The sequence below is a fragment of the Drosophila rhopaloa genome, unplaced genomic scaffold (assembly GCF_018152115.1).
Source record: "Drosophila rhopaloa isolate 14029-0021.01 unplaced genomic scaffold, ASM1815211v1 contig_2, whole genome shotgun sequence".
Lineage (NCBI taxonomy): Eukaryota > Metazoa > Arthropoda > Insecta > Diptera > Drosophilidae > Drosophila > Drosophila rhopaloa.
In genome coordinates, this window is record NW_025335083.1 from 2,658,814 (window position 1) to 2,671,966 (window position 13,153).

The 13,153-nt window shown below is 44.2% G+C and overlaps 6 protein-coding genes across 8 annotated transcripts; 3 read left to right on the forward strand and 3 right to left on the reverse strand.

The window, feature by feature from the left end:
• The first annotated feature begins 27 nt into the window (after positions 1-27).
• LOC108050377 (mini-chromosome maintenance complex-binding protein) lies at positions 28-2,123 on the forward strand. Its single transcript, XM_017132048.2, has 3 exons — positions 28-1,296; positions 1,357-1,600; positions 1,727-2,123. Exons 1-3 carry the CDS (start codon positions 125-127, stop codon positions 2,108-2,110), a joined length of 1,800 nt encoding a protein of 599 aa, XP_016987537.1. The 5' UTR covers positions 28-124; the 3' UTR covers positions 2,111-2,123.
• LOC108050378 (ZZ-type zinc finger-containing protein 3) lies at positions 2,122-3,515 on the reverse strand. Its single transcript, XM_017132049.1, has one exon. The coding sequence runs from the start codon at positions 3,410-3,412 to the stop codon at positions 2,336-2,338; it is 1,077 nt and encodes a 358-aa protein (XP_016987538.1). The 5' UTR covers positions 3,413-3,515; the 3' UTR covers positions 2,122-2,335.
• A 268-nt stretch (positions 3,516-3,783) lies between these two features.
• LOC108050373 (hydroxymethylglutaryl-CoA lyase, mitochondrial) lies at positions 3,784-4,988 on the forward strand. Its single transcript, XM_017132044.2, has 2 exons — positions 3,784-3,919; positions 3,975-4,988. Exons 1-2 carry the CDS (start codon positions 3,875-3,877, stop codon positions 4,899-4,901), a joined length of 972 nt encoding a protein of 323 aa, XP_016987533.1. The 5' UTR covers positions 3,784-3,874; the 3' UTR covers positions 4,902-4,988.
• LOC108050372 lies at positions 4,935-8,419 on the reverse strand. 3 transcript variants are annotated; one of them, XM_017132041.2, is made up of 4 exons: positions 8,271-8,419; positions 8,056-8,210; positions 6,242-7,874; positions 4,935-5,256 (listed from the first exon to the last, which is right to left on the reverse strand). In XM_017132041.2, exons 2-4 carry the CDS (start codon positions 8,127-8,129, stop codon positions 5,017-5,019), a joined length of 1,947 nt encoding a protein of 648 aa, XP_016987530.1. In that variant the 5' UTR covers positions 8,130-8,210; positions 8,271-8,419; the 3' UTR covers positions 4,935-5,016. The 3 variants fall into 3 exon arrangements, with proteins under 3 accessions (XP_016987530.1, XP_016987531.1, XP_016987532.1); XM_017132042.2 differs by lacking the exon at positions 8,056-8,210; XM_017132043.2 differs by lacking the exon at positions 8,056-8,210 and having other exon boundaries at positions 6,242-7,887.
• Positions 8,420-8,839: 420 nt separating this feature from the next.
• On the forward strand, positions 8,840-10,406 carry LOC108050380 (oxygen-dependent coproporphyrinogen-III oxidase). The gene has a single exon (XM_017132053.2). The coding sequence runs from the start codon at positions 9,019-9,021 to the stop codon at positions 10,189-10,191; it is 1,173 nt and encodes a 390-aa protein (XP_016987542.1). The 5' UTR covers positions 8,840-9,018; the 3' UTR covers positions 10,192-10,406.
• A 1,940-nt stretch (positions 10,407-12,346) lies between these two features.
• Positions 12,347-13,153, reverse strand: LOC108050339 (small ubiquitin-related modifier 3). Its single transcript, XM_017131974.2, has 2 exons — positions 13,030-13,153; positions 12,347-12,918 (listed from the first exon to the last, which is right to left on the reverse strand). The coding sequence occupies exon 2, from the start codon at positions 12,840-12,842 to the stop codon at positions 12,570-12,572; it is 273 nt and encodes a 90-aa protein (XP_016987463.1). The 5' UTR covers positions 12,843-12,918; positions 13,030-13,153; the 3' UTR covers positions 12,347-12,569.

A 13,153-nucleotide genomic window follows, 5' to 3' on the forward strand; every position in this document is an offset into this window, starting at 1 on the left:
TACCGATAGGCGCGTCGATGGACATAATCGAAATGCTACTATTAGATTTTTGCGCGCTAAGAGCAGCTGTTGTTTGTTGCTAGGCCTAAAGTAATTTTGCACATTTATTCAAACGAACTAAGTAATGCGCTTTACCATGAACCTGCCAAGCACGCCAGATGAACTGGACGCCCAGCACAAGGACCTGCTCAAGGACTCCAGCTGCTGGCACTCGATTCCCCTGCTGAACTACACGCCACTTCACAAACTAAAGGATCAGACGCTGGTGCGGTTTCGTGGCATGATTCAAGACATGATGGACCCAGAGATCTACCTGGAGCGCTACGAGATAAAGTCCCCCGATGGTGGTAAGCGCCTGCAGGACGGAAAGTACAGGGACTGCTTGAAACTGGCCAATGGTGAAGAGATCGACTACAATGGCGAGAGTAACGTGCATGGCGAGAGGCGAACCATGTTTTTGGTCTCCGTGCCGGGCTTGAATGACTGGAGCAAGGAACACGAGAAACAGTGCTGTCCACAGATAAAGCTATGCAGTGTATCTGAATCTTCAATGTCGGCCAAAAAGCGAGCTTTGGACGAAGAGGAGGCAATGGAGGTAGACGGAGCTAGCGAGACCACAATCAAACGGCAATGTGTTAAGGCGGTCCAGGCGGAAGAGAAGCCCTCGGCTGCTTCGGGGTCTTCTGTTCTCAGTTCCGAGTATCTGCTTAATTCGCCACTGCCTGACCGTCCAAGCATGGCCTGCATGGTGAAGGTTTATGAGGATTTCGACACCTACCAACTCAACACTCTAGTGGACTTTGTGGGCTTTCTATCAGTGGATTCCTCGCTGGACGCCGCTACCCTGGAGGTTGACGATTGCGAAAACTTGAGTGTGCTGCAAGCAACTCATCCATCGCCCTTTCTCATACCCCGAATACATGCCTTTGGCTTCAAGTTGCTGCCACATGCCAATCCTCTGCTGGATGAGAGTCTGCGACAACCAATGGAGCCATGTGAAGAGGCGAATCCATCCCAGATGGCCGTGCACAAGGATCTGCGCATGCTACTCAAACTCTGCCTGTTTGACGACGATCTGGCTGCCGAGTATTTGCTCTCTCATTTGATTTCAACTGTCTACAGCCGTTCCGAGATGCAAAGCATCGGAAAGTTTGCTCTAAACATTTGTAACCTACCCAAGGAATGCCTGCAGTATTTCACAACCAAGCTGTACGAAATTCTAGAGCTTCTACTGCCGGCCAGCCATTACCTGCCAATGACCCTAGAGACGATGAACACTGCTTCCTTTGCCCCAAAGTGAGTCGGAAATTCAAAATTACTTAACCGCCACTTAGCATAAAAAGGATAAACTTACAGAAAGGACTATGAGACCAACAAGCTGGTATCCGGCGTACTACAGTTGGCGCCCCACACACATCTTGTGCTCGATGAGACGTGCATGAGTCAAGGAAAGCTGGAGGCCAATGGTGTTCTTGCCGTCCAGCACTTGGCTCATCTGATCAACAACCAGGAGCTTAACTGTGACTTCCAGTATTACCAAATCGGCTACCACGCGAACATTCCGGTTCTCGTCCTTAGTGAAGGACGAAGTATGTTACCGGTAAGAATTAGAGTAGTTTAATATTAATTATAACAGACATTAGAACAAATTAATCAAATAAGTTACTTTATGACTCGGTATGACTTACATATGTTAAAAGTTCAAACAAAATTTAAATGTTTCTAGAGCGATTTCGTGATGCCGATCAATGCCGATACTAAGGCCGTGGAACTCATTGGTGAATCTCTAAAGGCAGCCCACCACTATCTGCAACCGGCGCGCCTCTTGCAGTTCCGTAAGTATTTGACCACAGCTCGAATTAGCAGCTTTAGTGTCAGCGAGGAGCACACTGAGATGATACAACAGGACTTCGTGGATATGCGCAAGGCAAATGTTAAAAGCAATGCCGATGACCTGCATGGATTGCTGGTCCTTTCCCGTCTACTAGGCATTGCCCGGGGAAGGGAGACGCTAGACAAAGAAACCTGGCAGCTGGCTACCGAGTTCGAGGCAAAACGTCGCAGCCGCCTTCAGTCCCTACCGAAGTCAGCTGCCCAAATGCGTACTTAAGGGAGACCCTATTTACATTTAAGTTTTATTTGTATTACATTAAGCTAACAAAGATATTACATATTTTCAAAAAGTGCATATTGATTCCTTGGCAGCAGACTAGTCAATATTCTCCTGTCCATTTCTAAAGCTATTGGCTTGATACCGTTTTTAACAACCGAATGGAGTAAACGGATCTATTCAAAAGTTTCCTAACTTTTGATATTTTATTGTAGTCTTATACTTTCATGACTCTTGTTCTACCACAATTTCATGGCTCAGGTGTTCGAAGCGCCCTTCGATCAATTGGCTGGCCAAGCAGTCTCCGCACAGATTTAGATGACAATAACAACTATTGCAGAACCATTGCGTCCTAGTGACAAAAGCCGCCTCGCATTCGGCACACTTGGGCGCCATCAGATCGGGCTCGTAACCATTCTCAATCTGCTGCTTTTCGTCGTGTATGGTTGATAGCAGCTTGAGACGTAGCTCCTGCTTGCGATTTGTCTCTGCATCCAGATCAGCATCTCCGGGTTCTGGCTCGGTCCTTGGTTCGATCTTGATTTCAGAGGATACTGCCATCTCGTTGGCAGGAGAAAGGACCCGCAGGTCATCCAGTGTGCAGTCGTCCTCCGGCATTTGCAGCGATATGTTCTGAGCAGGAAAGAACGTTGACCTGCGTAAGTTTACCTTCGGCTTACTAAGCCCCGGCCTCCGGTGCTTGGGTATGCGTCCGGGCACCGGCATGCCGGCATCGTGCAGTTTCTGAAAGTATTTCTGGACGCGGCTGAACACCTGTTGGGGCGTGCGGTTGCCCAAGGCTTTTGCTATCTTGGCAAATCGACGCATTTCCACGTCCTCGGGCGGATACTGGATAAGAAGCTGCTCTAAACGACGCTGCTCTTCGTTAGTCCACAAGCGATTGAAGTTCTCTGATCGGCCGTTGCTCCTGTCTCTAATCTCGTCCGGCGGCTGCGTCCACGAAGCCGGTGCTGATGTCGCATAAACGCCACCTCCTTCATCAGTGTTGGTCAAGGTAGGCAGCTCCGGAAGCACAGCCGTACTGTTGTATTTATCAGATATCAAGGGCTCATTTTTCTGCAACTTGTCTAGCAGCAGTTGTGGATTCTCCAAGTAGGCGTTCTGCGACGCTTCCAGCTCATCTATCTGCTGATGGACACGAATCCTTTGAGCCTGTAGAACGGCAATTGTGCGCAGCAATTTTGCATAGCACTGGTTGCCACGAAGAGCCAAGTGCTCGGACTCAAATTGAAACACATCCCCATCTTCCGAAGAACAGTTCTCTATTGGTTTCAGTTCCATACGAAGTTTACCTTAGGCACCTTTAAAAAATTAAGGAGTTCTTTTTTAAGCGCTCTGAAGGGTTTAATTTACAAACATATGTACATATGTTCACGGCATGGGCGTAGGAAGGGGGTCAATAATGCCCACACTTGAAGAGATTTGTAGATGAATACGCAATATTTGTTTATTTTTTATTGGATGAACAATATTGATTAAATAGTAAATATATTTGTATTATTATGGAAAACGGTTTCGTTTTTTTCCAACTCAATAGATTAAAAAAGGATTTTATAAAAGAATATATTTAGGTTCTCTTAATTACTATTTACGCGCCCCTTTGCTAGAGATGCCCTTACAATGAAATCAAAATGTTATCGAATATTTGTTAGTAATCGATCTTGGGAATATTAGACTTGCAGCTGTTATCCGCTGAAAGGAAAGAAGAAGAAGCATACGTAACATTTATTTACAAACTCGGCCATGAAAATTCCACAAATTCGCTCACTTGCTTGTCTGATTCCAAAGGTAGTCTCTAAAAATGAGGTGCTTAACTTATATTTAACAATTTGTTATGCTACAGCGCTCGGCGGCTACAAGCTCAGATAACCAGGTACGAATTGTGGAAGTTGGCCCACGGGATGGTCTCCAGAACGAGCCCAAGCTGCTGCCGGCAGCCACCAAAATCGAGCTGATAAATCAATTGTCCGAAACCGGACTGCAAACTATTGAAGCCACCAGTTTTGTGAGCGCTAAATGGGTGCCCCAAATGGGCGATAATGCGGAGGTGCTACGGGGAATCCGCAAGGTCCCCGGGATCAGCTATCCAGTGCTTACGCCTAACCTGAAGGGATTTGAAAGTGCTCTAAAAGCGGGAGCCCAGGAGGTGGCAGTGTTTGGAGCCGCTTCCAATGCGTTTTCGCTGAAAAACGTTAATTGTACAGCTGCTGAGGCCATCGAGCGCTTTAAACCTGTGCTTAAGGCAGCCGAACAGAACGGAGTTCGTGTCCGGGGCTATGTATCCACCGTGGTTGGCTGCCCGTACGAGGGAGCCGTTGCGCCGAGTGCTGTGGTTAAGGTCGTGGAGGCACTGTATCAAATGGGCTGCTACGAGATCTCCCTGGGCGACACCATCGGCGTGGGTACACCTGGCACTATGCGCCGGATGCTGGACGCGGTGACCAAAACAGTTCCCGCTAAGAATTTGGCCGTGCACTGCCATGACACTTACGGCCAGGCTTTGAGCAACATCCTAGTCTCTCTAGACTATGGCATTCGGGTGGTGGACTCATCGGTTTCTGGCCTGGGCGGATGTCCCTATGCTAAGGGGGCGTCTGGTAACGCGGCCACAGAGGATGTGGTCTACTTGCTGCACGGCTTGGGCCTTAATACGGGAGTTAGTCTGGACAAACTCATCCTAGTGGGTCGGTACATCTGCACCGAACTGGGCCGGCAGTCCGAATCAAAGGTTAATCGCGCCTGGAAAGGTCCTCAACCGCGAAACCAGTGATTCTCTTATTTTGTTGATACGTAAACGAAGGCATTTACTAGGACTAGTTAAACAATACATTTATTATCGTTGCAATATTAAAACTAACTAAGCGAGTGTGTTATTTTTAAGGGCCTTAAAACTTCTGTGCATCTCTAATCGTGTACAAAGACACGTCACCTGATGCGAGCGACAGATCAGCCAGGCTGTGATTGGCGCGACGTGGGATTTGCGATGATGACGGGGCTCTGTTGGCCTCTCCGGGCATTTTCATTTTGCCATCGTGACGTAGGACAGTCGGTTCCACGGCCGAGTTAAGGTATTTTTGAATCCGAGGTACACTGGGCATGGGCATAGGTGTACGCTCATCCACCACCTATCAAATAAAAGCAATGGTTAAATAAAGAAGTTGTCAATAAAATAGCAAAATCGGATTTAAAAATTATTATTATTTAATTAATTATTTTACTTAAATTTCGTAAGTAATGTAAAAGTTAGCAAAAAAAAACTTGGGTAAGAAATAAATATAATATAATAAATATAATTGAAAATGAGATGAAAATGAATTCTACAACCCAAGCCACCACCCTTCTCATGTATTTCTCCCAGCACTGAGGTTGATTACACATGGAGAAAATGTAACTCCATAACTTTGGATTTTCAATGTACTCAACCAAACTTGATAAAACTTATTTAAGTTTCTTTGGCTTAGCTCGATTTGGGTGGCATGTTATAAGATGAAGTGATTTATTGAAGTGATTTTCTTTCGGCATGCCGTGTTTATATACCATTGCAGCTATAATAAAATAAAATATTCAATACAACGACTACATATTGATTTTAATACCATTTAAAACCAATGAGGTTCGGGAAGCCGAAATGTATATACCCTTGCAGTTATTACAAAACGACTACATTTCGATTTCTAAGCCTATAATACTAAAGCAATGATGCTATGTCGATTTCGCGCTGCATTTGTTCCGATGGGAACTATATGACATAGTTACCCAATCCGGTTCGTTCCTTATACACTATCTGCAATAAAAAGACAACTTTTTCAAGCAGATATCTTTAAAACTAAGGGACTAGTTTGCGTAGGAACGGACGTACGGACAAGCGGACATGGGTAGATCGACTCTCCTGGTGATGCTGATCAAGATAGTATAAAAACTGTAGCAGGTATGACGCATTTTAATACATAGTTTCGAAAGCAACGCATTTAATGTTTGTAGGTTGCATTAGTATTTACTTTAGTAAGAAGGTAACCTAAAATATTTTCAACTTTGACGAACAAAGTCGCGGCAGCCATTGCTAGATATATATATGCATATACATATTGAACGATGTCAATTCCAACTTACGTGCTTGATCTCCGAGGATATGTAAGCCTTTTTGGGAAGCATTTGTGCGGTAGAATCGATTCCTTTAATCCCTTGCCTTCCACTCGCCTTATATGTGCCGGCCTGCGTACTGGAAAAGGTCTTCAGCTGACACAAGCGGGATTCTTGCTCCAGCTCACTGATGGCCAAGGAAGTCAACATGTCAGTACTTGTTGGCCGGAATGTTCTCATCAGAGGTGCAGTGCCCGACTTCTGTGTGTAGGCACGGATGGGACTGACGATGTTGGCGTAAGGCGGCATTTTCATTTGCTGTTGGCGACGCTGGGGAATGCCCGAAGATGCGCTAAAGAACTTCTTCTTAGTCCACTCCATGTTAAGGTCGAAATTTTTCGGTTTTTTACCCTTACTGGGCGATGCTACTACTGTATGTGACTTGTTGCAGGAGCGCAGCGGTAACGATGGCTGCAAAAAAGCCGGCGTTTTAACCGTTTGCTTGGGTGAAATCACAAACGTGTTTTGCTTGGGTAGCACTGGACTTTTTGATTTGACGGTAGTGGCAGCTGGAATTGTACCAGCCATATACTCCATGCCTTTTTGCATCATGTACTGCATTTCCTCCATAGTGTCATTGAAATGCAAGGACTTCTCTATGTTTTCCTTGTCTTCCAAGCTGTCATCAGCTTGCTCTTTTTCAGTGGAATTACCCAAGTCGGTAGAGGTATCTTCCTGTTTCACTTCTGAAACGAGCTGCACCTCCTCATCATCCGAAGAGGACAACTCAATTATGGTGTCCTCTAAAACATCCAATGGCTCCTCCGTTTCCTCATTTGAAAGCGACGCCAACTCCCTTAGACTACCGTGAAGGTCGTTCAGAAGCTCTAACTCCTCTCCCTTTGACATTCCTGGTGGTTTGGCCTTGGCAATTGCCGCGTAGAACAGATCATCTACGTTAAGAAGCGTTCCACTGAGGGAACTATCCGTGGCTGTTTCGTAAGAACTGGAGGCGTTTGTCTTCAGGGTGCGAGCGCTATGGAAGCTTATGTGTGAAGATACATCCGATTCCAGTTCATTGTCCTCGATGATGGTCGAGGGGCGGAGAAGACCCACCATTTTGACTGGTGAGACCTTGGTTTTGTGTTCCGGGCTAGACCCAGACGCACACTCATCGATCGCGGCCAGAGTATTGTCCCAGAAGCGCGACGGCGCCTCTACATCCTCTAGCTGGGTGCACTCCACTCCCTTGACGGGACTCTCGTTTTCTAGCAGGTCGTCATCGGTGCCTACTGCCTCGAGCATGCGACGCAGTGCATCAATCTCCTTCTGATCATCGTTACTACGATCCTTGGCCTTTGACATCACCTGACTTCGGTCCTCGCTGTGCAGGTACTGGAACAGAGTGCTATCCGGGTCGGATCCAGTCTTGTCGCACATTCGTTCGAAGGCACTAAAGCTATCATCGCCATCATCCAAATTGCCCAAGGGTACGCCCTCGTACATAGTTTCCTCGCTGAGATTGATGCTTGTGTGGCTGGTGAGATTCGCAGCCTCAATTTTTTTCTTCCTGGCTTCCAGTGGTCTCCTCAGATCCTCATCGATCTCCAGACTATAGCGCATATCTTTCGATTCATCCATCTTCACTGGCTTTTTCGGCAAGCTGAAATACAGAACTGTTAGAATGCTTATTCACTACTATGTAATACATATGTATATATGGACAATTCTATTTCGTTTTTGACATGCAGGCATTCAAAAAGGGAGTGATACAAATCAAATGTCTATGGAATCGGACACTAGGGCAACACTATCCAATGGAAGGTATTTAAGGTCGTATTTACCGATCTGCCATGAGAAACGCACGTAGTTTCTGACGCCATTCCTCGTTGTCTTGGAATTTTTTAAGCCCAGACATATTACAGTGCTCTCTCAATGGCTGCAGAGCGTGTTTGTGTGCGTATGTATCCTGGGCGAACGACTCCAGTCAATGGCAAGACTTAATTGCAAATTGCATATAGTTCAAAGGGTTTAGAGTTAGGTCCAGTTAATTACCTACCTTATGGCGGTATTTTCGACAGCGCACTTTATTTTTTTAAAGAATCAAATAAATGCTTGATTTAACTTTTCACAACGCCAGCGATCGACGCGCCTTGGTAGTCGTTTATTTCGAATGACGTCAGTGTGCCCGTTTTGAGGTTCTTCATACATCTGTTTCTCATTTTTCAAGAATCAAACAAATACACCTCTTAACGAGGCAAGAAAATCGTGACGATCCCATCTTCAAGACACCAAATTTCTGATATCAAATTTTGTGTTACCAACTAATATTAGATATTCCCTAAACGATTGAATTTAACTATTCAGCAATTCACATTTTATAGGGAATACCCTTAATCCTTTTGTGGATTATATATAATATATATATGCATATTTATAATATATATATGTTTTTTTCTGATCAGGGTTTTGAAAGACAGATTGATTATCGCCATTTCTGACATGTTTTGAGTATAATTATGTGTGAACATATTTACTGACAGTTTTACAAGTCCAGGCTTGGGAAGTAAGACCTTGGTTTAGGAACAAAAACTGGTCGCATTACCATTTTAACGGCATTAACTTGTTAACGAAATATAAATAAATTTCTTTTACCAAATATATATTTTGGCCAGCAATTGCCGGGGCATGGTCACACTGACGACTATGCAACTAGAAATGCCGGTGAAAAAAGATAACAAATAGACTGCGTTTGGGGAAAGTGCTTAAATTAAGTTACAAATTTGAAGTAGGCGGCAGCACAAAAAATGAACGCGATTCGTCACACGATATCCCTGGTATCGCTGGGGACCTTCCAACTGGCCCGCAGAACAAAAGGACAGCATGTCCAGGGCTTTCTCCTTGGAACCGGGCTGGGCCTGGCCAGCTTTTCTGCGGTCACGTACGCACATTCTGCAGAGGCGGTCAACCCAAAGGTCAAGGGAACACAGCTGGACAAGTCGCGGTTCATGGCCGAACCCATCACGGACTCCAAGAGTCTGCTAGAGGACAAGGATAACATGCGGCACCGCATGGAACTACTGATTATGGAGATCCAAGCGGAGTTCTGCCGCGCCCTGGAGGCTGAGGAGAATTGCGGTCAAAAGTTCAAGGTGGACCGCTGGGAGCGGGAGGAAGGCGGAGGTGGGATCACGTGCGTCCTGCAGGATGGCGATGTCTTCGAGAAGGCTGGCGTTAATATATCCGTGGTCACCGGATCCCTACCACCGGCGGCAGTCCAGCAGATGCGGGCGCGTGGCAAGAACCTAAAAGAGGGCGCCGCCCTGCCATTCTTCGCCAGCGGAGTGAGTGCCGTGATCCATCCTAGGAATCCCCATGTGCCCACCATCCACTTCAACTACCGCTACTTCGAGGTGGAGACGGCCAAGGGGGAGAAGCAGTGGTGGTTTGGCGGAGGCACGGATTTGACGCCGTATTACCTCTGCGAGAAGGACGCCTGCCACTTCCACCAGACCCTGAAGTCCGCCTGCGACGAACACGACGCCACCTACTATCCGCGCTTCAAGAAGTGGTGCGACGACTATTTCCGTATCAAGCACCGCAACGAGAGTCGAGGCATAGGCGGCATCTTTTTCGACGACATCGATTCGCCCAACCAGGAAGCGGCTTTCGGCTTTGTATCCAGCTGCGCCCGGGCCGTAATCCCCTCTTACATGCCGCTGGTGCGGAAGCACAAGAATAGGGAGTACGGGAACAACGAACGACAATGGCAACTGCTGCGCCGCGGACGCTACGTAGAGTTCAACCTAATATACGATCGCGGCACCAAGTTCGGATTATATACGCCCGGAGCACGATACGAAAGCATTCTGATGTCACTCCCTCTGCACGCCCGTTGGGAATACATGCACGAGCCCAACTCCAAGTCCGAGGAGGGCAAGCTGATGAAGGTCTTAAAGAACCCAAAGGAATGGGTGTAAGCGGGGTTTTGATTTTGTATTATTCTTAAGCGGGAATTGGTGCCTTCACTTTTTTTAAAACCGACCTTGTGTACATACATATTAAAATCGTTGTTGCAAATAAACATGACAGAATGTTAGAGTTTCGTTAAATAGAAAAATTAGTTTTTACCTATCCAGCTACAGACCAAAATGGCGTTTGCAAATAAAAAAAAAAAGAAAATATTCCTGATCAATCAAGAATTCCAATACCCTTTGACTAAAGTAAAAATTGGAGCTTGCAGTTATTACAAAACGACTATATTTCGATTTCTATGTCTATATTACTAAAAACAATGACGCTATGACAGCTACATATATGATATTGTTATCCGATTTTGACAAAACTAAAGGCGTAATTCTGATAAAGTAAATAGTGACTAAATCTTAAAGGAAATATTTATAAATAGAAAAACACCAATTTAACATTATTTTTCAATTTAATTTTTTGATTTTCCTAATTAAAACCGTAATTCAATAATATTTAAATATTACCAAATTCCAGAGAACAAAAAAAAATAAAAAACAACAAAGTAATAATTAAAAAAAAATGATTTCCAATTGTTCCTATGGGAGCTATATGATATAGTCGACAGAACCGTCTCGTTCCGACTGTATATACTATCTGCAATAAAAAGACAACGTTTGGGAAAAATTCAAGAAGAAAGCTTTAAAACAAGAAAGCTAACTTCGGGCGGAGCCGAAGTTGAAATACCCTTGCAGAATATTCTGTAAATTATATTCTCCAAATTTATTTATATGATGCATTCTTAACACTAATAAAAATCACAACTTCCTAACTTAAAAATACACAAAAGTTATGGCATTTCCTATCGTTCAGTTATATGGCATGTATAGAATATAGTCGGCCGATCCGATATGTCGGATTGATTGACCAAAAATAAAACCCATAGAAAATCCGAACTTCCTAATATTACAAACACCAAAGTTATGGCATTTCCAATCGTTCAGTTATATGACATCTATAGGATATAGTCGGCCGATCCTTATTAGGTTTGGTAGGTCGGATTGATTGGCCAAAAATAAAACCCATAGAAAATCCCAACTTCCTAACTTTACAAACACGAAAGTTATGGCATTTCCGATCAATCAGTTATATGGCAGCTATAGGATATAGTCGGCCGATCCCGGCCGTTCCGACTTATATACTGCGTGCAAAGGAAAGTAGGGTGTGTGCAAAGTTTCAATTCGATATCTTTAAAACTGAGAGACTAGTTCGCGTAGAAACAGACAGACGGACAGACAGACGGACAGACGGACATGCTTATATCAACTCAGGAGGTGATCCTGATCAAGAATATATATACTTTATAGGGTCGGAGATGTCTCCTTCACTGCGTTGCACACTTTTGACCAAAATTATAATACCCTCTGCAAGGGTATAAAAAGCTGAACTTCATATAACAATATTGTTAGGGAAACTATGTGGTAAGATCCATTTATCGGAAAATTGCCTTGCTTATATAAACCATTTAGCATTTAGAACTGATAAATGTATATATAAAATTAGTAGGGTGGACCGATGATATTAAACTAATTGTAATTTGTTGAAAAGATTTATTGTTTTAACACTTTTGCTTGTCTAAATGGATTAAATGTTTTTTTTTACCCCTACATATATTTCAAAGTAAGGGTTTAAGTATGCAGCCATACACAAATGTACACAACTGTACTTTAAAAAACGTAAGCGTATATATACATAGGTATATGGTGTACATACATATGCGATTATCATGTAGTCTTGCACATACATACATGGTGTGGTAGTAAGTCGAAATTTTGAGGTTATAGTTACCTCTATGCACTTTTCCATAAAATGATGTCATACACAATGTTAATATACATTCGAACATTGAGGTTATGTTTTCCCAGACTTTGCAGATTTGCCGGTGTCCATACTGATGTACTTTTCCCGCAAAATCAGTGAGCCCCTTGGTGTATGTATACCAATTACACGCACACATACGCGTTCAGCCCAGTCCTGCTTGCACACACGCGTGCATTGAACATGTATCTGAATGTGTGTGTTTGCGTGGAAAGAGGGATATAAAGCGGGAAATTTGCGCCGGGTTTTCAAGGTAGAAAAAACTTTGATCAGGCAGGAAAACTCTTTTGGTATAGTTTATAAAATGCTTTATTTCCCATTTTCTTGTCTGCAATAGTTTATCTTTTTCTTGTGGTCTTGCGTACAGACAAAATCTACAGTTGTACTAAACGCACTCTTGTTTTAATTGATGCTTACTGCCTGTTTTGTTTGTTTCTTCATAATGTTGTTGATTTTTTTGTATTTGTTGTTTGTTAGTTATAAAGGGATGAGTAACTAGCTTAACTAAGTAATTTTAAAGAGCGCCGCCTGTCTGCTGCTGGTAAACCTCGATGGTGTCTCCCTCCTCCATCTCCAGCGAAGTCGGGGTGTCGTTCTCGTTGATGGGCTGTCCGTCGAAGCGGAAGCGCACCACCTGCATGGAGAGTCCGGCCCGGTCGCAATAGGCGTTCATCAGCTTTCGCAAGGGTGTGTGCTTTTTAATCTTAAACTGGACAACGGCATTATCCTGACCGAGCACCTTCAAGTTGATGTGTTCAGTTTCGCCGCCTTTCTTTTCGTCAGACATGTTGTTTTTTTTCGATTCTCGTCGCTACTGCTGAGTGGTCAAAGAAGTTTTCGCGGAGCGTTGAATGCCGGGCGTGCTGTACGAGAAGCGAGTCAAAATGCGGCATAGAACACGCACAAATTAGCAAATATAATGCTTCACAGTACTAAGGAGCAGTCGCTAAACGTGATTTGCAGCAAGAAATTACCTGCTTTTCTCGGGGTTTGATGCTCGCCGATGGCTATTGAAATTTTCCACAAGCGGCTTCCTTTTGCTTTCTGCTACACGCCAAAAAAACTAGAGCTGGAACAAAAATTGCCGATTCGATACTA